Here is a 22,513-nt window from a genome sequence, read left to right as displayed (position 1 = left end):
CAACATATTGAAAGCCAAACATACAGCGATCTCTCCATGCGTCCGGTACACAGCAGAGCCTGCATACAGCCCTGCTCTGATTCCCTTGAAATCCCTCCCATGACATCATCCCTGAACCACCCCTGTCCCCCAATCTCTCCAGACTTCAGCGTGTGCAGGCTGCCACGGCCCGAGCCCTGAAACGTACAGCACCCGCACCCGCCATCCTCCGACTGCTCCACCAGCTCCCCATTCGCTTCAGGGTCCAGGCTGAAATCACACTGCCTGGGTGAGATTCTCTACACTCCTTTGGGTCTCTCAGGTGGTGCAATGGCGCAGGAGAGCGGCCACTTCGGGCCGGCTGAGACTCTCCCCAACACAGGGACATTCTCAATGGACACAGAGCCAGTAGGGACCGGCTAGGGCTCAACATATTCTTAAATGATCTGAAAAAAGGGGTAAACAGTGAGGTGGCAAAATTTGCAGATGATACAAAATTACTGAAGATAGTTAAGTCCAAAGCTGACTGCAAAGAGTTACAAAGGGATCTCACAAAACTAGGTGACTTGGCAACACAATGGCAGATGAAATGCAGTGTTGATAAATGCAAAGTAATGCACATGGCAAAATATAGTCCCAACTATACATACAAAATCATGGGATCTAAATTAGCAGTTACCTGTCAAGAAAGAGATCTTGTGGCTAGTTCTCTGAAAACATCTGCTCAATGTGTAGTGGCAATCAAAAAAACTAACAGAATACTGGAAATCAGTAGGAAAGGGATAGATAAGAAGACAGAAAATATCATATTGCCTCTATACATGGTACACTCACATATTGCATACGGCATGCAAATTTGGTCACCCCATCTCAAATAAGATATATTGGATTTAGAAAAGATACAGAGAAGGGCAACAGAAATGCGTAGGGGTATGAAACACCTTCCATATGAGGAGAGATTAAAAAGACTGGGACTTTTCAGCTTGGAAAAGAGATGACTAAAGGGGGATATGATAGAGGTCTATAAAATCATGGCTGTTGTGGAGAAAGTGAAGAAGAAAGTGTTATTTACTCCTTCTCATAACACAAGAACTAGGGGTCAACCAATGAAATTAATAGGCAGCAGCTTTAAAATAAACAAAAGGAAGTATTTCTTCACACAACGCATAGTCAACCTTTGGAACTCCTTGCCAGAGGATGTTGTGAAGGTCAAGACTATAACAGGGTTCAAAAATGAACTAGATACATTAATGGAAGATAGGTTCATCAATGGCCATTAGGCCGGGGGGGCGGCACAATGATCAAACACCATATTCTGCGTGTCCCTAACCTCTGTTTGCCAGAAGGGAATGGGAGAAGGGATGAATCATTTTGATGATTGCTATTTCTGTTCATTCCCTCTAAAGCATCTGATATTGGTCACTGTTGGAAGACAGGATATTGGGCTAGATGGACCACTGGTCTTCCCCCATCTGGCCATTCTGATATTCTTACATAGATTCCAGATGGATGTGCCTCCCACTGTAACCCACTAGACACCACTCCCCTCCCAGAGCTAAGACAGAACCCAGGAATCCTGATGGGAGCTCTCTCTCCACAGAGTTAGTAACAAAGTAAGAATACACATTCAAATTTGAAACCTAAACAGTCCCTTAAGTGACTTGCCACAAGATGTCAGAACACGTTAGTATTATCGCTGAGTGGGTCCAATATTTATTTAATTTTGTTTCTTTTATTTATGAATTAAATGCAGTGCTTCTGCCAGCTAACTGTTAAGTTATCTGCCAAAAAACTAGAGTTTTCAAGTGTCTAAGTAAGCCCCTAGAATCACAGTTAAAAGTTGTGTCACCCTACCAAAATCTGAAATGGTGCCACTGTCATTTCCTGAAATGTGTCTTCAAGCCAGGGAGTAAGGGATTGGGAATTTTGTTACCTGTTGCCTATTAAATCTGCAGAGGGACTTACCGCATGATCCCACATGTGAGCCTCTTGGACTGTACTGAACCCTGTCAGCCACATTGCTAACTGCTGCACAGACGATATTGTGGTCACAGATCATCAAGAGCCCCCACAAAGTACGCGCACCAACAGGACATTAATTTTACATTTGCTATATCAGGTCACACGACTACGGAAATTCACGGGTATTGCAGTGGCCCTTGTGACCCTGAGAATAGTATTTTACCCTAATATATTTATCTTCTGTTTAATATAATTACTGTCTTAAATATATTGAATATGTTTGCGTTATTTCATGGAAGTCTCCAACTATCTGGCAACTAAGTGATGGTTACCCAATGATTAGAGTGTTCCTCCCAAGCTGCCCTGGTGACCCTGCCAGGAAGGAGCAAGGGAGTGGAGGCACCACCAAATAAATTCATACGGGAAGAAAAAGAAGTTACACCCTGCTGAATATATGGCAGGATCCAGAAGAACCCTGGCCTGTCTATCAAAACCCATAAGGAGATTGGCGCTAAAAGAGTAACCAGGTGGATAGGGGACACTACATACAATTTGATGTTTCTGAATTTTTAAGAATTAGGATAAAGAACAATCTTTTGGGAGAAACACACAGGTGTGGTACAATAAAAAGAAAGTTTGAATATCCAGTATTTCTGGATATTATTGGAGCAGGAAATAAATTACAAGGCAGTCTCAGGTTATAGCCAGTAAGGAATTAGCTGCAGTGTAGGATTCCAGAACAAAACCTCAGTTTAACATTGTTTTAACATGCCTCTAGGATATGAAGAACACTAAAATCTACATAAATAAATAGGCTTCATTCTTCCAAGGCCCTGCACAAGCAGCACGTTTCAGGATTGGGTCAGTCAAGAGAAGACAAGACATAGCTGGGTATCCGGACATAGCTAAACTGAGACACTCGGTCCAGCCCATTTTTGGCAGAATTCCAGCCCAACTAAGGCTGTGTGATCTATCTCTATGTTATCCTAGAGATTCCTGTATGTTCTCAAAATTCACCACCTGGTTATAAATCCAAGGTCCCAGGAGCTTGTTGGAATAACAACATTCATCAAGGAAGAAAGGGAAATTAATCAAGGAAAGTATTTTACTTCAGATGCATAGTTATCTGCTAAATGTTTTTACTTCCAAAAGTGTAGTTGAATATTAGGAGGTAAGTTCTGATCTAGACATACCAGTTAAAGTTCTCTGCTACTCAGTAAATTTGATTTTATTGACAGCAATTTTATAAACACAGCTATTATTTGAGTACTAATACGCACAAAGGTTGATTTTAATATTAATTCACCACTGATACAATTCAGACTGAGTTTTCATTTTATTTTCTATTTCTTTAAAAGCATGCTGGGCTTATTTGGATTAGATACAAAGCTCATAGTTAATTCCCAAACTGGAGTTCTTAAAGGAGTCTGATGGCATTAGGTGCAAAACCCTCAATTAATTTCAAGGGGAGTTGGGCACCTAACTTCCTTAAGTTCCTTTAAGAATTCCAGCCCAATCCCTACAAACAGACGGCTATAAAGAAGCACTTGATAGCACGAAAAATAGTGACCCCACAGACTACATTATAGTTCCCACTGTGCAGATAAAAGAGCTATTCCTAGGGGAATTCCACACCAGTGCACATGTGCAGAATTCATATCCATCACATGTTTCTTTGCTTCCCCACAGAAAAATGACTTTCTGACAGGGAAGCAGCAAGGGTAGTTATGTGCCCCTTCCCAGCAGCGCAGGCGTGTCATTTCAGGTGCCAAGAGCAGTCACTCAAGAGAGAAATCACTGGGGGGGATGGGGTGTCTGGGGACACCCCAGCTGGTGCCAGATCAGACCCACCAGGAGCCAGGGCCAGGTCAGACCCATCTCCCACACACCCAACCCCCGTGTATCTGGACCTCCTATACTCAGACCCCCCCTTCGATAAGCCTCACTTTCTGCACCCAGAACCCTATCACCAAGCCCCCTGGATCCCCTGCTGAACCCCACCCCCTGCATCTAGACCCCCCACCCCTGCACCCAGACCACCCCCTACCAAGCCTCACCCCCCAGTACCCAGAACCCCCCACACCCCTACGGAGCCCCTGTGCATCCAGATTTCCCCCCTACACACCCAGACTCTCACTGAGCCACCCACTCGCAGACTGCCCGATACAGAACCCTATCACTCCGTACCTGGATTCCCCCACACTAAGCCCCTCCGCACTTAGATCCTGACAGCCTGAGCCTGCATGCCCACACCTGGTGTGCCTTTGGAGGGGTAAGGGCCCAGGGCATTTCTGGGGCAGGCCTGGCCCTTTCACTGTGTGAGGGTCAGGTGCAGCCTCACCACTGAGTCTATGTCCTGGGGAGAAGCAGGGAAAGCAGAGTAATCTCCCACCTCTGTGCAGTCAGCAGCCTGTGCTCCCCAATGCCATGCTGGAGCCTCCACATTTATTTATTGACAAATAAAATGAGCAGAATTTTAAAATATTGTGCACAGAACTTTTTTTTTTTTTTTTGGTGCAGAATTCCCTCAGGGGTAAAGAGCAGGCAAGAGACAGTGCAAAGTCCCTCATTCTCGCCCTCCCCTCCACCCTTCCATACTTGTTCAGGAAGCAATTACAGGCCTAGGTTCTGATCCTGCAAAGACTTATGGAAGAAGAGGTGGATGAGGCTTTTTTTTAAACAACTAACAAAATCATCCAAAGCACAGGACTTCGTAGTGATGGGGTACTTCAACTATGCAGACATCTGTTCAGAAAATAATACAGTGGGTCACAGATTATCCAACAAGTTCTTGGAATGTATTGGAGACAATATTTTAGTTTAGAAGGTGGAGAAAGCTACTAGGAGAGAGGCTGTTCTAGATTTGATTTTGACAAATAGGGAGGAACTAGTTGAAAATTTTAAAGTGGAAGACAGCTTAGATAAAAGTGGCCATGAAATGGTGGAGTTCATGATTGGAAGAATTGGTAGGAGGGAAAACAGCACAATAAAGAAAAAGGATTTCAAGAAGGCAGACTTTAGCAAACTCAGGGAGTTGGTAGGTAAGATCCCAAGGGAAGTAAGTCTAAGGGGAAGAACAGTTCAAAAGAGTTGGCAGTTTTTCAGAGACATTATTAAGGGCAGAAGAGCAAACTATTCCACTGTATAGGAAAGATAGGAAGTATGGCAATAGGTCAGGGATCGGCAACCTTTGGCACACGGCTCGCCAGGGACAGGGTAAGCATCCTCACGGTCCGGGCTGGTTTGTTTACTTGCCGTGTCTGCAGGTTGGGCCGATCGCGGCTCCCACTGGCCGTTCCAGGCCAATGGGGGTGAGGGGAAGCGGCGGCCAGCACATCCCTCAGCCTGCACCACTTCCCGCAGCCCCCGTTGGCCTGGGACAGTGAACCGCGGCCAGTGGGAGCCGCGATCAGCCGAACCTGCGGACACAGCAGGTAAACAACCAGCCCAGGCCCGCCAGGGTGCTTACCCTGGCGAGCCACGTACCAAAGGTTGCAGATCCCTGCAATAGACCGCCCTGGTTTAATCAAGAGATCTTCAATGATCTGAAACTCAAAAAAGTCCTACAAAAAGTGAAAAAGAGATCAAATTACAAAGGATGAATATAAACAAATAACACAGATATGCAGGGTCAAAATTAGAAAGGCCAAGGCATGAAATGAGATTAAACTAGCTAAAGACGTAGAGGGTAACAAGAAAACATTCTATAAATACCTTAGAAGCAAGAGGAAGGCCAAGGACAGGGTAGGCCCATGACTCAATGAGGGGGGAAAAATAATAATAGTAAATGTGGAAATGGCAGAAGTATGAAATGACTTTTTTGTTTCAGTTTTCACCAAAAAAATTAGTAACAATTGAATGTCTAATGTAGTGAATGCCAGTGAAAATGAGATAGAATTAGAGGCTAAAATAAGGAAACAACAAGTTAAAAGTTACTTAGACAAGTTAGATGTCTTCAAGTCACTGGGGCCTGACGAAATACATCCTAGAATACTCAGTTTGCTGACTGAGGAGATATCTGAGCCATTAGCGATTATCTTCAAAAAGTTATGGAAGATGGGAGAGATTCTAGAGAAATGGACAGGGCAATATAGTGCCCATCTATAAAAAGGGAAATAAGTTGACTGATCTGTAATTCCCCTTAACTTCAGTACCTGGAAAGTTAATGGAGCAAATAATTAAGCAATCAATTTGCAGACACCTAGAAGATAATGAGGTGATAAGTTACAATCAACATGGATTTGTCAAGAACAAAACATGTCAAACCATCCTAACAGCTTTCTCTGACAGGGTAACAAGCCTTGTGATACGGGGGTGTCAAGGTTTTTTCCCCACTCTGAACTTTAGGGTACAGATGTGGGGGACCTGCATGGACCCTTCTAAGCTTAATTACTAGCTTAGATCTGATAACGCTGCCACCAGCCAGAATTTAGTGTCTGGCACACTTTCTGTTACCCCAGAACCTTCCCTGGGGAACACAGATCCAAACCCCTTGGATTTTAAAACAAGGAGAAATTAACCATCCCCTCTACTTTCCCCCCCAGACTTTCCCCTCCCTGGGTTGCCTTGAGAGGTTTCACACAGATCCAAACTTCTTGGATCTTAAAATAAGGAGGAATTAACCATCCCCACTCCTTTCTCCCCCACCAACCCCTGGTGAGTTCAGACCCAATCCCCTTGGATCTTAAAACAAGGGAAATCAATCAGATTCTTAAAAAGAAAGCTTTTAATTAAAGAAAGAAAAAAGTAAAAAATTATCTCTGTAAAATCAGGATGGAAAACGCTTTACAGGGTACTCAGATTCATACAGACCAGAGGGGGACCCCCCGCAGCCTTAGATTCAAAGTTACAGCAAACAGAGGTAAAAATCCTTCCAGCAAAAGAAATATTCACAAGTTGAGAAAACAAACATAAGACTAATCCGCCTTGCCTGGCTATTACTTACAATTTTGAAACATGAAAGACTAATTCAGAAAGATTTGGAGAGCCTGGATGTATGTCTGGTCCCTCTTAGTCCCAAGAGCGAACAACGAACAAAACAAAAAGCACGAACAAAGACTTCCCTCCACCAAGATTTGAAAGTATCTTGTTCCCCTATTGGTCCTCTGGTCAGGTGTCAGCCAAGTTTACTGAGCTTCTTAACCCTTTACAGGTAAGAGGCATTAACCCTTAACTATCTGTTTATGCCGGGGGTAGCGGTAGATGTGGTATATCTTGACTTTAGTAAGGTTTTTGATACTCTCTCACATGACCTTCTCATAAACAAACTAGGGCAATACAATTTAGATGGAGCTACTGTAAGGTGGGTGCATAACTGGTTGGAAAACCATTCCCAGAGAAAGCAGCAAAGAGTCCTGTGGCACCTTATAGACTAACAGACATATTGGAGCATGAGCTTTTGTGGGTGAATACCCACTTCGTCGGATGCATGTCATTCCCAGAGAGTAGTTATCAGTGGTTCACAGTTAAGCTGGAAGGGCATAACGAGTGGGGTCTAGTTCTGTTCAATATCTTCATCAATGATTTTAGATAATGGCAGAGAGTGTACATTTATAAAGTTTGTAGCGATACCAAGTTGGGAGGGGTTGGAAGTGCTTTGGAAGACAGAATTAAAATTCCAAATGATCGGGACAAACTGAAGAAATGGTCTGAAGAAAATAGGATGAATTTCAATAATGACAAATGCAAAGTACTCCACTGAGGAAGGAACAATCAGTTGCACACATACTAGATGGGAGATGACTGCCTGAGAAGGAGTACTGCAGAGAGGGATCTGGGAGTCATAGTGAATCTAAGGCCATGTCTACATCTAAAATTTTGCAGCGCTGGTTGTTACAGCTGTATTAGTACAGCTGTATAGGGCCAGCGCTGCAGAGTGGCCACACTTACAGCAACCAGCGCTGCAAGTGGTGTTAGATGTGGCCACACTGCAGCGCTGTTGGGCGGCTTCAAGGGGGGTTCCGGGACGAGAGAGCAAACCGGGAAAGGAAACCAGCTTCGCCGCGGTTTGCTCTCTCGGTCCCGGAGCCACCCAGCAAACCGCAGGGAAGGAGACCTGCTTGCTCGTGGTTCCGGGACCGAGAGAGCAAACCGGGAACGCCGCGGTTTGCTCTCTCGGTCCCGGAGCCAGCCAGCAAACCGCAGGGAAGGAGACCTGCTTGCTCGGGGTTCCGGGACCGAGAGAGCAAACCGGGAACGCCGCGGTTTGCTGTCTCGGTCCCGGAGCCAGCCAGCAAACCGCAGGGAAGGAGACCTGCTTGCTCGGGGTTCCGGGACCGAGAGAGCAAACCGCGGCGAAGCTGGTTTCCTTTCCCGGTTGCTCTCTCGGTCCCGGAACCCCGAGCAAGCAGGTCTCCTTCCCGGCGGTTTGCTGGGTGGCTCCGGGACCGAGAGAGCAAACCGCGGCGTTCCCGGTTTGCTCTCTCGGTCCCGGAACCCCGAGCAAGCAGGTCTCCTTCCCTGCGGTTTGCTGGCTGGCTCCGGGACCGAGAGAGCAAACCGCGGCGTTCCCGGTTTGCTCTCTCGGTCCCGGAACCCCGAGCAAGCAGGTCTCCTTCCCTGCGGTTTGCTGGCTGGCTCCGGGACCGAGAGAGCAAACCGGGAAAGGAAACCAGCTTGATTACCAGAGGCTTCCTCCTTCCACGGAGGTCAAGAAAAGCGCTGGTAACTGTCTACATTGGATTACCAGCGCTGGATCACCAGCGCTGGATCCTCTACACCCGAGACAAAACGGGAGTACGGCCAGCGCTGCAAACAGGGAGTTGCAGCGCTGGTGGTGCCCTGCAGATGTGTACACCTTCAAAGTTGCAGCGCTGTAACTCCCTCACCAGCGCTGCAACTTTCTGATGTAGACAAGCCCACAAACTAAATGTGAGTGAACAGTGCAACACTGTTGCAAAAAAAGCGATCATCATTCTGGGATGTATTAGCAGGAGTATTGTAAGCAAGACACAAGAAGCAATTCTTCCGCTCTTCTCCACCCTGATTAGGCCTCAACTGGATTACTGTGTCCAATTCTGGGCACCACATTTCAGGAAAGATGTGGACAAATTGGAGAAAGTTCAGAGAAAAGCAACAAAAATGATTAAAGGTTTAGAAAATATGACCTCTGAGGGAAGATTGAAAAAAGTGGGTTTGTTTAGTTTGGAGAAGAGAAGATTAAAAGGGGGCATGATAACAGTTTTCAAGTACATGAAAGGTTGTTACAAGGAGCAGGGGGGAAATTATTCTCCTTAATCTCTGAGGATAAGACAAGAAACAGTGGACTTAAACTGCAGCAAGAGCGGTTTAGGTTGGATATTAGGAAAAACATCCTAACTGTCAGGGTGGGTAAACACTGGAATAAATTGCCCAGGGAGGTTATGGAATCTCCATCACTGGAGATTTTTTAAGAGCAGTTTAGACAAACACCTGTCAGGGATGGTCTAGAGATAATACTTAGTCCTGCCATGTTTGCAGGGGACTGGACTAGATGATCTCTCAAGGTGAGATGATCTTTCCAGTCCTATGATTCTATGATAAAGTTAATTGTATGTTCCATGGGTAGCCCTAATAAAGCAACACAACTACTCACAGTGCAGAAAGTTCAACGTAAGCATGAATCTTTGTAGGATCAGGGTCCTATATTCGCACTTCTTGAGGTAAAGGGCTGGGAGGTGTGGGTATGTGGGGGAAATGGTCAGGTGTCACCTGGGAGAGCACATGGGATCTCAGAAGGGGTGGGCTTTAGCTCCAATACCTTTTCCACATTGTCTGGCAGATTGATGCTGATGGTAGACCTAAGTGTATGCTTCCCTCTAAAAAAAAAGGGGTAGAAGCCACATCAGCATATGCTCCTTCCAGTTCCTAAAGGATTCATACAGAAATAACGCCCCAGGGGACCGGCAGTGGTGGAACTGCCTGACCCAGCACTACTGTTTCTAGCCACGAGGCAGCTGCATTATAGTAAGATCAAATTCATATCACAGATCAAACAAGCTCCCACATGACTAGTTAGCAAAATGTAAATAATCAAATCTCCCCTTGAATGACTCATCTGACCTTTAATGCACAAAAGCTTCCCCTCATTTCTGTTTTAACTGTAAACACATTTGTACTTGCTTACAACACATTTGCAGCAGACTTCTGCACTTCTAGTCATGAAAAGAAGCCTTTATCTGCCTCTTGCACCCTCAAAACTCCTGGGTGATGTTTTACCCAACCTGCTAGGCACATTAGACTGTAAGGTCTCTGCCTCAAAGGAACCCTTAAGTAGTCCACATATTTGGGCTTAACCCAATTTTTGTGTTTCGTTTTCTAATTTTTTTTTTAACTTTGTATTTTTAAACAACATAGGATAGATTTGTATTACCAGATGAGTGATTTCAAGACAGTCTGGATCCGATTCTGATCTCAGGTTTAATAGAGCAAACATACTAGAATCTACTGAAGGTAATGGGTTTACTCTAGATGTACAACAACTTAAATGAGATCAGAATTTGGCCATTTGTTTCTCAGATATGAAATCAATACATTAAGCCTAGAATTTTCAAAGACGCCTAAGGGAGGGATGTACCAATTTCCATGGAGTTTCAATGGCAGGTAGGCACCTAACTCTCTTACAAGTCTTTGAAATTTTATAGGTATGCACATAATACTTACATTAAAGTGAAATTCAGAAATAACCATAATCTAATGCCTACGATTTCCCATAGAATCAAAAACTTACAAATCATTAAATTTTTCCAGTGTTACATCTGGTGTGAACACATCCAATATTCCAATAACCTAAAACAGGAGAGAGAAAAAACAGAAATATATGGATTAAGATTTCATCAACATAAAATCACCAAGCCACATAATAAATGAAGAAATATAGTGGAGAACATTACCAAAATGAGACATTAGTTACAAACATAAAGATGAGAAGTAGCTTGCCTATAGCAAAACACACAATTGCTAGTGAAAAGAAAGTCTGTCACTCATTATCCATCAGTTTTCACCTCCATCACTAGGTCTGCTTGACCTAAGGATAAACAAGCTTTAAACGTACAGTCTTTTATAAATAAGCAAAGTTGAGTGATAATTATATAAAACAGCTGATAAAACCTCTCATCCTGAAGGATTCCAAAGTGTTTTACAAACAAACAAAAACTTTACCACACTTTACAGACAGGAATAGTCCATCATTGTTATTCAACCACCTCTGGGGAAAAGTGAGCCAACTGTGGGTCAATGCATAGTAACACTAAACAATTTAGGATAGCAAATAAAATGAATTTTCCAAATTCATCTGCAGTGGAATTTTGGTAGGCAGAATATAATTCCCAGAATGGAATTTGGTCAGGACCCTAGGACTAAACTAAACTAAGTCATCAAGAATGCAACTGGGAATTTAACAGCTCTATATCTTGGATTCTCCTTAACAATACTCTGTGTGTCTCAATAAAACTGTAATAAAATGTATAAAATAAACATGTCTTTCCCTGATTTTCCACTAGTAAATCCATCAATGGAATGAGACCAGTTGGCTGGATATACTTACAGTCACTGCCAATACTCCACTCAAGTAAATTAACCATCAATAAATTAAATATTGGAAAAATATAATAATCAGGACTAACAGCTTATCATGCTTTGTAGCATTACCATGAAATTAACAATCAACATTAGAAACTATTTTAAAACCTGCTTTGAGAAATGCCAAATTGCCTCTTTCTTTCCAGTACTTAAGAGGTATTACCAAAGATCTTTAAAAAATAAAACGAAACAGGAAGTGAAGCAAAAAAAGGGGTGAAATAAATAAAGATAAAGAATAGGATTTGTTTCATTTAAATCTTTAAAGATAAAAAGTTTTCTCGCCCCTTCAAAAATCCCTTACACACAAACTTTCGCCTTTTCCATTATTTCAAAAGTTTACAGGAGGAGTTCTTAAAGTTAGCCTGGACGCAATCAAAATACTGTGGTGATGAGTGCAGTATAAACGCCTACATAAACCTCTACCATGATATAACGCGACCCGATATAACACGAATTTGGATATAATACAGTAAAGCAGTGCTCCGGGTAGTTTGTGTGTGTGGAGGGGGACTGCACACTCTGGCGGATCAAAGTAAGTTTGATATAATGTGGTTTCACCTATAACACGGTACGATTTTTTGGCTCCCGAGGACAGCGTTATATCAGAGGGTGTATAAAATACCCAGATACAAAAGCTTTATCTCTGCATCCATGCTGAATCTTTGGAAGCTCTACTAAGCATATCATTTTCCTGGAGTTTGTAATATAGTCTTTTTGAAGCCATTCAAAGAACAATACAAAAATGAAAGAATCACCCCACTAAATGTTAATAAGACCCATTACTAGACCATCAAAAATAAAGTAAAAGAGGATGTATGTATTCAAAACCATGCTTTAAAGTGCTGAGGTTATAGCAAATATTTTATTTTTCAGATTTCTACAGTAGAATTTTATAACTATCCACCATAGAAACTTTTCACTCATGACACAGAAAGTGACACCAAAGCTGAATCATGGAATTCTAATGGCTAGTTAAAACTGTGCATGTACACTTTTCTAAAGCTGCACCTTGCTGAATCTACATTTCAAAAACTCTTAAAATATATATAGATAGCATTTGAAGAGTGTGTCATTAGAAATGGAAAGTTAGTATCTGAACTTCAACCTGGTCCATCAAGTGCTTTCTCTTCCCATTAAAACCCACTGCTTCCTGTGAAGAAGAGTTCCTTGTCCTCTAACCAATAAGTTTTGTGTGTCCTCATTTACCGGAACTGTTGCTCTATGTCTTGTCTATCTTAGATTGTAAGCTACATGATGGTGACAGCAGGCTTCAGCAGGAAAAGTAATTGATACCACAGAAGATGAGGCAATGTATGGATGCTGCACCACATGGATTTGCAACCAGTATCATTAAGGCAAACAAAGCATGGGAACCTGTATTATGCTCCTGTTCTTGTGAAACATGGGAAGCTGGAAAAGGTGTTTCAACAGAAAATATCAGCCAAAAATCAAAGAGATTAGTAAAGCTCATTAAAATTCCCCTTTATCTCCCATTAAAGTCAGTGGGAGTATATTAGTTACTTGGACTATCCTGTTAGTTAACAGCACGATTTGTCCTGAGAGGCAAAGAATTGAGCTCATACTTTTCAGGTAAACTGGCAAACTAATTGAGACAAGCTTGTCATCTGTCTTTGTTGTTGCAAATCCTCTGACTTGAAAAAAGACCAGGGAAAGAGCAGCAACTCCATTCTAAACATCTTGAAGGAAATTTCAAAAGACCAATGTAGCGAGCAAAATAGGAACTGAACACAGAATATTTTTTATAAACATGCAGTGGATGGTAGTCCCTTTTAGTCACACCCATTTGATTTGATAAACTAGTTTCTTCTTTTTCATAATGGATTTTCTAAAGCAACATCATTGAAACTGACATGGACAAGTCAGACTAAAAATAATTAATCATTTATAAATATCAAAGAGAGAACTCTGTTTCCTTCTCATCAGTGACCTTTATTTAATAGCTATGTTTCAGAGTGTTTTTCCCAAACTAGAATATAGTTATTAATATTTCATTTATGTCACAGCTTACTACAGATACATTACAAACAAGAGGATACAAAATAAAACAAATACTCTAAGGAAGATGTAATTTCAGTGATTAATGCAAATATAAGAAAAATGACTGGATAGTAGGTTGGAAATATTGTTCTTCATGATGCCCTGCAAAAACATTTGCTACCATGGAATGCCATCCCTCTATTAAATATAAGGTACTTAAACATAACAGCTGACGTAAAGACCAGTTTGGATAGTAAAGCACAAATGACACGTGGGCTTATTTCTTTTATAACTTGGTATGTATAAAATAAAACAGAAAATACCTTGAAGTTATCAACAATGATATAAAGGCTAGGTCACTGATACAGAGTGATCTGGAAGACTCAATAAGCTGGGCACAAGCAAATAACATGTGTTTTAATACAGCTACATGTAATGTATACATCCAGGAGAAAAGAATGTAGGCCACACTTAGAAGATGGAGGACTCTATTCTGGAAAGCAATGGCGCTGGAACTGGGAAACGGAGCAGTGGGCAATGAGCCCCCACACTTTTTAAAGTGGAAGGGCCACACACCCCACTTTTTAACAAAAAAAACCCCCACATGAGTTTGGTCTCCCAGAGGCGACCCATGCCTGCCCAGTGAGGGCAGTGGCTTCAGCAGATATTACTGAGCATGCTCAGTCCATCTGAGCCTGCTTAGTACAAGTCAAGCACCAAATCTTTGCAGGCATATGACCCTGCATCCCGCCCCGCACTTCTACAAAGGTTCCAGTGCCCTTACTGGGAAGTGGTGACTGAAAAAGATTTGGGGTCATGGTGGATAAACAGCTGAACATGAACTCCTAGTACAAAGCTGCGGCCAAAAGGGCTAATGCTATCTTTGGATGCATAAACAGGAGAATCTCAAGTAGGAGCACAGAGGTTATTTTACCTCTTTCTTTGGCACTGGTGCAACCCTGCTGAAATACTGTGTCCAGCTCTGGTATTCTCAATTCAAGAAGGATGTTAATAAATTGAAGAGGGCTCAGAGAAGAGCTAAAAGAATGATTACAGGATTAGAACATATGCCTTATAATGATAGACTCAGGGGGGTCAATCTATTTAAGAAAGAGACGGTTAAAGGCTGACTTGATCACAGTCTTTAAGTACTTACATGGGGAACAAATATTTCATAATGGGCTCTTCAATCTAGCAGACAAGGTATAACAAAATCCAATGGCTGGAAGTTGAAGCTAGACAAATTTAGATTGGAAATCAGGAGTAACTGTTTTACAATGAGGATAATTAACCACTGGAACAATTTACCAAGGGTTATGGTGGAGTCTCCATCATTGACAATTTTTAAAATCGAGATTGTTTTTAAATATATGCTCTAGTTCAAAAGGAGAAGTTCTATAGCCTGTGTTAAACAGGTCAGACTAGATGATCACAATGGTCCCTTCTGCTCTTTGAATCTATGAAAAAACATTCTTCAATTATATTTTGATTGCTTCCAATGAAGTGGGTTCTAGCCCACGAAAGCTTATGCTCAAATAAATTTGTTAGTTTCTAAGGTGCCACAAGGACTCCTCGTTGTCTTCACCAGTGTGTTACCTGAAATTGGGCCAGCGAGTAGGCTTAGGGAGGACTGATGTCCCACCAGAGTTTGGCAGAAAGCAACATGTTTATTATACTGATAGCTAAGCTCAAAAGAAAGGGGGTGGGGCTACACTCACACTCGCATAGTCACGCTCCCAGGACAGGCATGGCACTGGAGATGTCAGGATCCTTCAAGGTAAGTGTCCCATAGTGCAGTGATGGATGGTGCGATGAAGGTAAGTGTTGATGAAATGCAACACTGCAAACCACTGGTCAGGTGGTCTGAGTGAAGGGCCTTCACGGGAGGTACAATCTTGTGAGAGCACTCTCGAGCACATGGCCCCTTCCCCTTTTATGGACCTGCTCCTCATGGCCTGCAACTAGAGATGACTTGGCCGCATCTGGTTGGTCACACTCCACCTCGGGCAGTGTCCACGCATTGGGTGTGTGATCACTGCCTAATCAGAGTCCCAGACACCTTGTCTACCTGGGTGCTCTTCTGATTTTCCAGCTGCTCAAGCAGCTCGTTCATCCCACAAGCATTCCAGGAGGGAGCAGGAGGGGGAAAGCCACTTCACAGGTATTCAAAGAGGAAGAGGAGACAAAAAAGCAGGGGAAGAGGTGTAACAGACCTTTTGAACATACAGGTTATAGAGAGCATACAGATCACTGTTGCTCCTACAACACACTACACTTGCTATTATTAGAGATGCAAGTTCTGTGGACAAGGAATGTGTGAAAGTAGAATGAATTATATAGTAAGAATAGAAAGGATTAAATAAATGTTGTCTGTACCTTTAAGCAAAGTTGTTGAAATGTTGCAACCAGGTGTCAGGAATACAGACATTAACATAGAACAATTGCACCGTTTAAGGGCAATTGGTGAAGCATTAGCCTTAGATTGATAACAGTTAGTAAGGAAATAGGATATGCATGCTGTGCCCCAGGTGAATTTTACTGTTTTGATTTCTTTGTTCCTTTGTCTAAATTCCTGCTCTTTTATCTGTATAAATAAGACTGTTTGGGCCTTGCATGGCCACTCACATATTCTGAATGTTATTGGCGGAGCGCTGCGCTAATAAACAGAGTGGTCTGACAAATTGTGAGTCCTGATTCTAACTTTGACAATTTGGATGTTCCACCGAGATGGCAACCGTCTTCACTGGGGCTGTGTGATTCCTGACTGTTTTTGTAGGATGACCGTGGCAGCCGGCACCTGGGCATTTGGCCCAAGCGGTCCCCCACTAGAGCGGAAAGGCGCACAGCCACAGTGAGGTCTATGCCATCGAACCTGTTGGTTCCCACTCTGTTCTGGTAAGGATCCCGGGATCTGACATCAGCAATCTGGTCAGGTAATTATTTCTGTATTTTGTCCAGACTGAGGACTGTCCTGTCTCTGTGTCTATCTGTCCTCTTGTGGAGTGTTTGAGTCTGGGTGCCGTCTCTGTCTGGGGATCGGCCGACCAAGGGGTTCCTGTCCCCGCGGTCTGAGTGAGTGGAATCTGCACAATCGCAGCCACACCGCACTTTGGGTAAAACCCCTGGTGTGAAAGCAAGGGCGATTGCGGCAGTAGTCTGTGGGCTCCTTTTGTGTGTTGCACTGGGCATCGCTCTGATGAACCCGAATTTCCTTCTTGTGTGATTGGTGTGTGAAGTCCTCCTGTATGGGTAACCAGACGTCTAAGTCGGGACAGTTCCCTAAATGAACGCCAGCTCATTTTATGTATTTAGGATGGGTCCAGACTCCTGTAAAAAGGGTCCAGACTCCTGTAAATTTCTGGGAAAATGGTCTAGGCTAACTCAGGGGGATCCCAAAGCTCAGTGGCCACTGTTAAAATCTTGGAACAAAGACTGAGTGGACGTCTTAAAGGACCAACTCGGCCAACCTAAAACTAAATTGGCTAAAGGAGAGGTTAATTGTTTCATGCAGTGGTGGGAAGAAGCAAATCGTAGGTGGACAAAATCAAAACTGGCCTCTCTCAATTATTCAAATAATAAGTTAAAAGCTTTATTAAAAGCCTCCTCTCCCACCACCAGACCGAGCGTTCCCCTTTACCCCGTTCTCCAAACCCTGGATCAATCCAACCCCCTTCATACTCCCATCTCATTGTAAAAAGGACAAATAGCTCCTTGTTCTGCTCCCCTTTGTCTGCCTCAGAAACTGATTCGTTAGTGTTCCACTACCAATTCAGCAAGAGGGGGGACTCCTCAACTAGCCCCCACGCTTCCTGGTCCCTTTCCTTGAACACTTCTTTCAAAATTGTGAAGTGACCACAATAGCACTCACAAACGGTTCATTGGAAAAAAAATCAGGATCGGGCCCAGAAAAGCAGGCAAGCAACAGATAAAGAAACTGAAAAATAGGTTGGAAGCCCTAAGGGCATAGTGTCAGGAGTAAGAAAAGCAGTAAGTGCAGGCATGAATCCCTGGAACAATACTTAAAATGGTAAAATCTGAGGTGATAAAGGTGTCATTTTGGGACATAAACAAGTGATTTAAGGGAAGAGAGTAAAAAGTTAACTCTACAGAGGCTGGAGAGAATTAAGCAGTTAAACTTTGTGGAAAATGTTAAAAAGGACCATGATAAAGAGAGAATTCTTGGTTTCTTTGCAGCCATTGTGAAGGGAAAATGGGCCCTTTTCCAGAAGAATGCCTGTAAATCATCCAAATATATATACAGCTATGTATAATCAAAGTAGTGTAAAGAAATGTTAAGGAAAAAAAAAGTGTATGTATCTATTTGTCTGTGAAAATATGTAAAGTTCTAAAAATCTAAACCAGCACATCTGGTTTGTAAAACTCCTGTTTTCTAGGGGTAAGATAAATTAATTTTGTTTTTGTTTTTAATGCCACTACAAATTCATTTGACTCTAATTCAAAGTTGCAAAACTGACAGACCTTTTTGCAAGACACAGGTAATTAGTGTTGTTTGGTTTTGGGATTTAGCATTTAACCCTTAAGGGGTAACTTCATTCTTTACAAAAATTAAAATGTTTTTAAATAAAAACCAAGTCATGGCTGCAATAGGGCAGTCAAAATCAGGAAAATAGGTAAAAATTCTGGAGTCTGTTTGTTTGGTTTGTTTTTTTGTAACAATAGCAAATAAAAGCTGTAGTAAAAAAATAAAAAATTAATAGTAACCCTCTAAAGCAACAGCAAAGGTAAGGTGCACAAAACAAAAAAAAGCAATGTTAAAAACACTGAGCCTTAAAATGGCTCTGTAAAATCAAACTGTCACTTTAATAAAAATACATAAAAACTCTGTAAAAACAAAAAAAACAGTTACACCTTATGTAAAAATTAATATGGCTCATGTTTTTAAAAAGTTATAGTATACAAAAAATGTGCATTTTCCCTTGGACATGTGCGGTGTATATTGTAAAAAGGGGTAAAAAAAATGCAAATAAAACATGCTGCTAAATTAAAATCCTATTAGGGCTCCAAAAAAAGCTGCAATAGGCTGTTTTTTTTCAGATCCCTGTGTGTTAAAACAGTCTCTAAGCTCTGCTAATGGCTTTAAATCCAAAAGCCAAGCCTGTGTTAATGCAAATTACCTAACTAATAAAAAAAGGTAAAAACTGCCAGCACAAAAAAAGCTGCAAATAAATAACATTCCTGGTCAGCAAACAAATTGCCTACATTAAAGGGCATGGTATAACAAGATAGCTTTAATAAATTTAATGCTAATGTTATTGTTAATATTAAACATTAAAATAAATTTAATGTTATTAAGTACTCCTGTAACAAGTTAAAGTGTATGATTTTTTAAAAAATCCTTTAAAGTAATATGGTAATAATGCTTCTCAGCTATTATCTGTAAATAAACTTAAAGTTTAACACAGCAGAAAAAACATTACAAACCTGGTCTGCTATATCCCACAACTACTGGCATACTAATGTTACTACCCCTAATTGTGTTTTTGGTTTTAAATTGTATGTGTGTAATTCAAATGTTTACAATGTGCTGGTGAATAAAACAAATGTGTGCAAAGCTAAAGCCACAGGCCCAAATCATCTCCCAGTGTTTTCTATTACATGGACTAAATAACAAGAGACACTGGCGATTAATAATCTTAGTGTCAAAAGGGGGATATGTAGGAGCAGGATTTTATAATGTCCCATAAGAATTAAAGTATAATTTGATTTCATCCTGCTAGCCACTTTTTTTAAATAGCAGAAATAAATAACCCTCTGGGACTATAAGATTCTGTTTTCCCATATGCATTACAAATTGGGCCTCCTCTAACTCTGTTTTAAAACAGGATTCTCTATTGTGTCTATGTTAAGTAAATTAGAAAAACATTGAAGGCCTGGGTCTCAATGTACATTGTCTTAGTTATCAATTGTAAAACTTAGCAAGGTTTAATTTGCAATGCTTTTTTTGTTCAATATAAAATACTACTGTTTGTATTCTCAATCTATTTGTGTAAATGAGGAATGTATGCATCAGGAAAAGATAAGGTGTAACGGCCATTGTTATAGCCAGAGTCAAGGGACGGCTGTTAAACTGTCTGGCATCTCAGAGTGGATACATGCTTCGCAGTGTAAGAATGCACCACACCCAGTGAACCAACCACCACCTCAGGACCACACAGAGTCAATTTTTTGACTCCAGAAGATGACGTAAAGGAACAGCCTGCAATACCTTACAATCTACGCTCTCGTAAGGGTTGCCAGAAGCAGATGACTACATAAAGCAAGGCCCAAGAAGAAGCAGTAGTGAGCCTAGCGTCTGCTGCCTGGTGGACATAAAACTGTAACTGCAGTTCCCTCAGTTGAGGTTGTCAGAACCAGAAGGGCCCTGCCTCCAACATGCGCCTCTGGTGGTGCCTGTTCTTCGGCTGCTGGTGTCTTAAGGTCTGGGGACTCCACAATGACAATTCTTTTATCCAGCAGCAAGTGTGGATAGCTCAGACCCTTATTATTTCTAAATGCTGGATCTGCAGCCACATCCCAGCCCACTCTCAAACTGGTGTTCCTGTCCTGGCTATCCCACTCAATTCCCCAGACCTCACTGGAGGACCTTGTCCGTTTAACACAATATAGAACAGTAATGACACCTGGGAAGAGGCTATTGGCAGTTCCTTTATCCCACTTGGGGGAGTAATACACCACGCAAAAAGACTCCTAAGGTTACAAGCAATGGTTGAAATAATGGCAAATAAAACTGGAGAAAGTTTAAAAACCCTGGCCAAAGAAACAGAGGTGATCAGACAGGTTGCCCTCCAAAACCGTCAAGCATTAGACATAGTGCTGGCGGCCAAAGGAGGGACCTGTGCTCTCATTGAAAAAGAATGTTGTGTGTTTATACCTGACAATAACAATAAGGTAATAGATCACGCTAGCCACTTAGAACAAATCGCATATCTTCCTCATGAAGAGCTGAGTTCTTTATGGAAGTGGCTAAGTAACCTGTTCAATTTCTCTGGCATAGGAAACTGGTTGTTTCAGGGAGCCCTAACTATCCTGTTTAAAATCTTAGTAATTTTTGTATGCTTTCAGTTAATCTCCTGTTGTATCCAGAATTGTGTCACCCAAATGGCTGCCCCAAAACAGAGTGCTAATATGATGATTTTGAATATCGCTGATGAACTAAGAGATAAGGAACGGTTAATTTGTGGAACTCAGTAAGGGTTGGTCATGGCGTACGCCTGACCAAAAGGAGGGGTTGTGAAAGTAGAATGAATTATATAGTAAGAATAGAAAGGATTAAAGAAATGTTGTCTGTACCTTTAAGCAAAGTTGTTGAAATGTTGCAACCAGGTGTCAGTAATACAGACATTAACATAGAAAATTGCACCGTTTAAGGGCAATTGGTGAAGCATTAGCCTTAGATCGATAACAGTTAGTAAGGAAATAGGATATGCATGCTGTGCCCCAGGTGAATTTTACTGTTTTGATTTCTTTGTTCCTTTGTCTAAATTCCCTCTCTTTTATCTGTATAAATAAGACTGTTTGGGCCTTGCATGGCCACTCACATATTCTGAATGTTATTGGCGGAGCGTTGCGCTAATAAACAGAGTGGTCTGACAAATTGTGAGTCCTGAATCTAACTCTGACAAATGCTACTATGAGACACCACTGGAAAAGGTCTATGTCTATGGGAGACGCTAGCAGTGATGCTCTCCTCCAGTGTCTCACTTTTACTAATCAGTTTTTAAGATGAGATTTCTGGCACAATGAGGTGTGTACGCCATCAACCCATGGTCATCTCAGTGATTGATTATTTTATCCTGTGTTCATTGGTTCCTTGTAAACTCAGTGAAAGTCCCTCCACCATCCCTTTATAGACAAATCCAAAGTGGAGTGAATGATATGGGGGAAAAAAATCAAACTCAGATTTTCTTGTTCAATATTAGTGTCTTGTGTAGCCACTCCCAACCCCTTTCTCCTTCTCCAATAGAGTAGGAGGAGCTACTTTGAGGATAAAGTAGTAGTATAACTGCTCTTGAAAATCTGGAGTGCAAGGTAACTAAGACAATAGCAATAAAATTCAATTGCTATCAGGAATTGTTAGTAGCAGCTTGCAACACCATGTTTAAGAATATTTCCAGAAGAACACATTCTGAGAGAAGGTCTAGGGATAGAGAAGACAAAACAGTCAACGCTAAGTTGTTAAAAGAAATGATTCCTGGCAAACAAAAAGATGGATTTCTTTACGTACCACTGTGACACAAAGACCCCTTGGCAAAGGGTTCCCTGTTTTTTGCAAACAACTCTCACCCCAGACCTGACACACTCACCACACCAAACATCATACAGGATGTATATCCTTGAAGAGTAACAAGTAAGGTATCTACAGAAAGCTCATAACTGGTCAAGATTCATAATCATTGTATGTATGGGTAATATTTAAGGACTAATGTATTTATATTGAAAGTATGCTCTATGAACTTGAAGTAAAAGTTAGGGCTTGTTTACACTGCAGCTTTGGCAACGAAACAGTGGAGGTGAACACACTGCAAGGCCACTTTCGGCAACTAAACTCCTTAGTTTCAGTGACCAAATAAAAACTCCATGAGTCATAGAGCTCTTTATGCAAAAGTTTTGTTGCCAAAGTGCCAGTGTAGACACTGCACTTGATTTTATCGCTTTAATTGAGGGTGTTCCACAATGCCCATCCTGACCGCTCTCGTCAGGAGTTCCAACTCCGCTGCCCTGCAGCCAGGTAAGCAACCATCCGCCCCTCCTCCTTTAAAGCCTGGGCAATTTTTGAAATTCTACTTCCTGTTTGCATGACATGGAGAGCTCACATCGAGTCTTCCCAGCTGACCATGGTGGCTCCAAGCAGCAAATGCTATCCTGCTTGAACCAATGTAGAGCTGCTGGATCTGCTCAGTATTTGGGGAGAGGAAGATGTGCAGTCCCAGCTGCACTCCAGCCATAGGAATTTCTGTATCTACAGGCAGATTTCTTGAGGCTTGTGCGAAAAGGG

At 41.9% G+C, this 22,513-nt stretch overlaps 1 protein-coding gene across 1 annotated transcript in view; it reads right to left on the bottom strand.

The window, feature by feature from the left end:
- The window catches only part of MAPK12 (mitogen-activated protein kinase 12), an 86,752-nt gene that overhangs the window by 40,656 nt on the left and 23,583 nt on the right, over positions 1 to 22,513 (bottom strand). Inside the window, exon 3 of the mRNA XM_030549193.1 lies at positions 10,649 to 10,707. Within this exon, the coding sequence (XP_030405053.1) occupies positions 10,649 to 10,707 (59 nt within the window). The remainder of the gene's footprint in view (positions 1 to 10,648; positions 10,708 to 22,513) is intronic.

Source organism: Gopherus evgoodei, chromosome 1, assembly GCF_007399415.2.
Source record: "Gopherus evgoodei ecotype Sinaloan lineage chromosome 1, rGopEvg1_v1.p, whole genome shotgun sequence".
Taxonomy (NCBI): Eukaryota; Metazoa; Chordata; order Testudines; family Testudinidae; genus Gopherus; species Gopherus evgoodei.
Note: the sequence above shows the minus strand (reverse complement) of the source record. Positions and strands in the feature narration are given on the sequence as shown.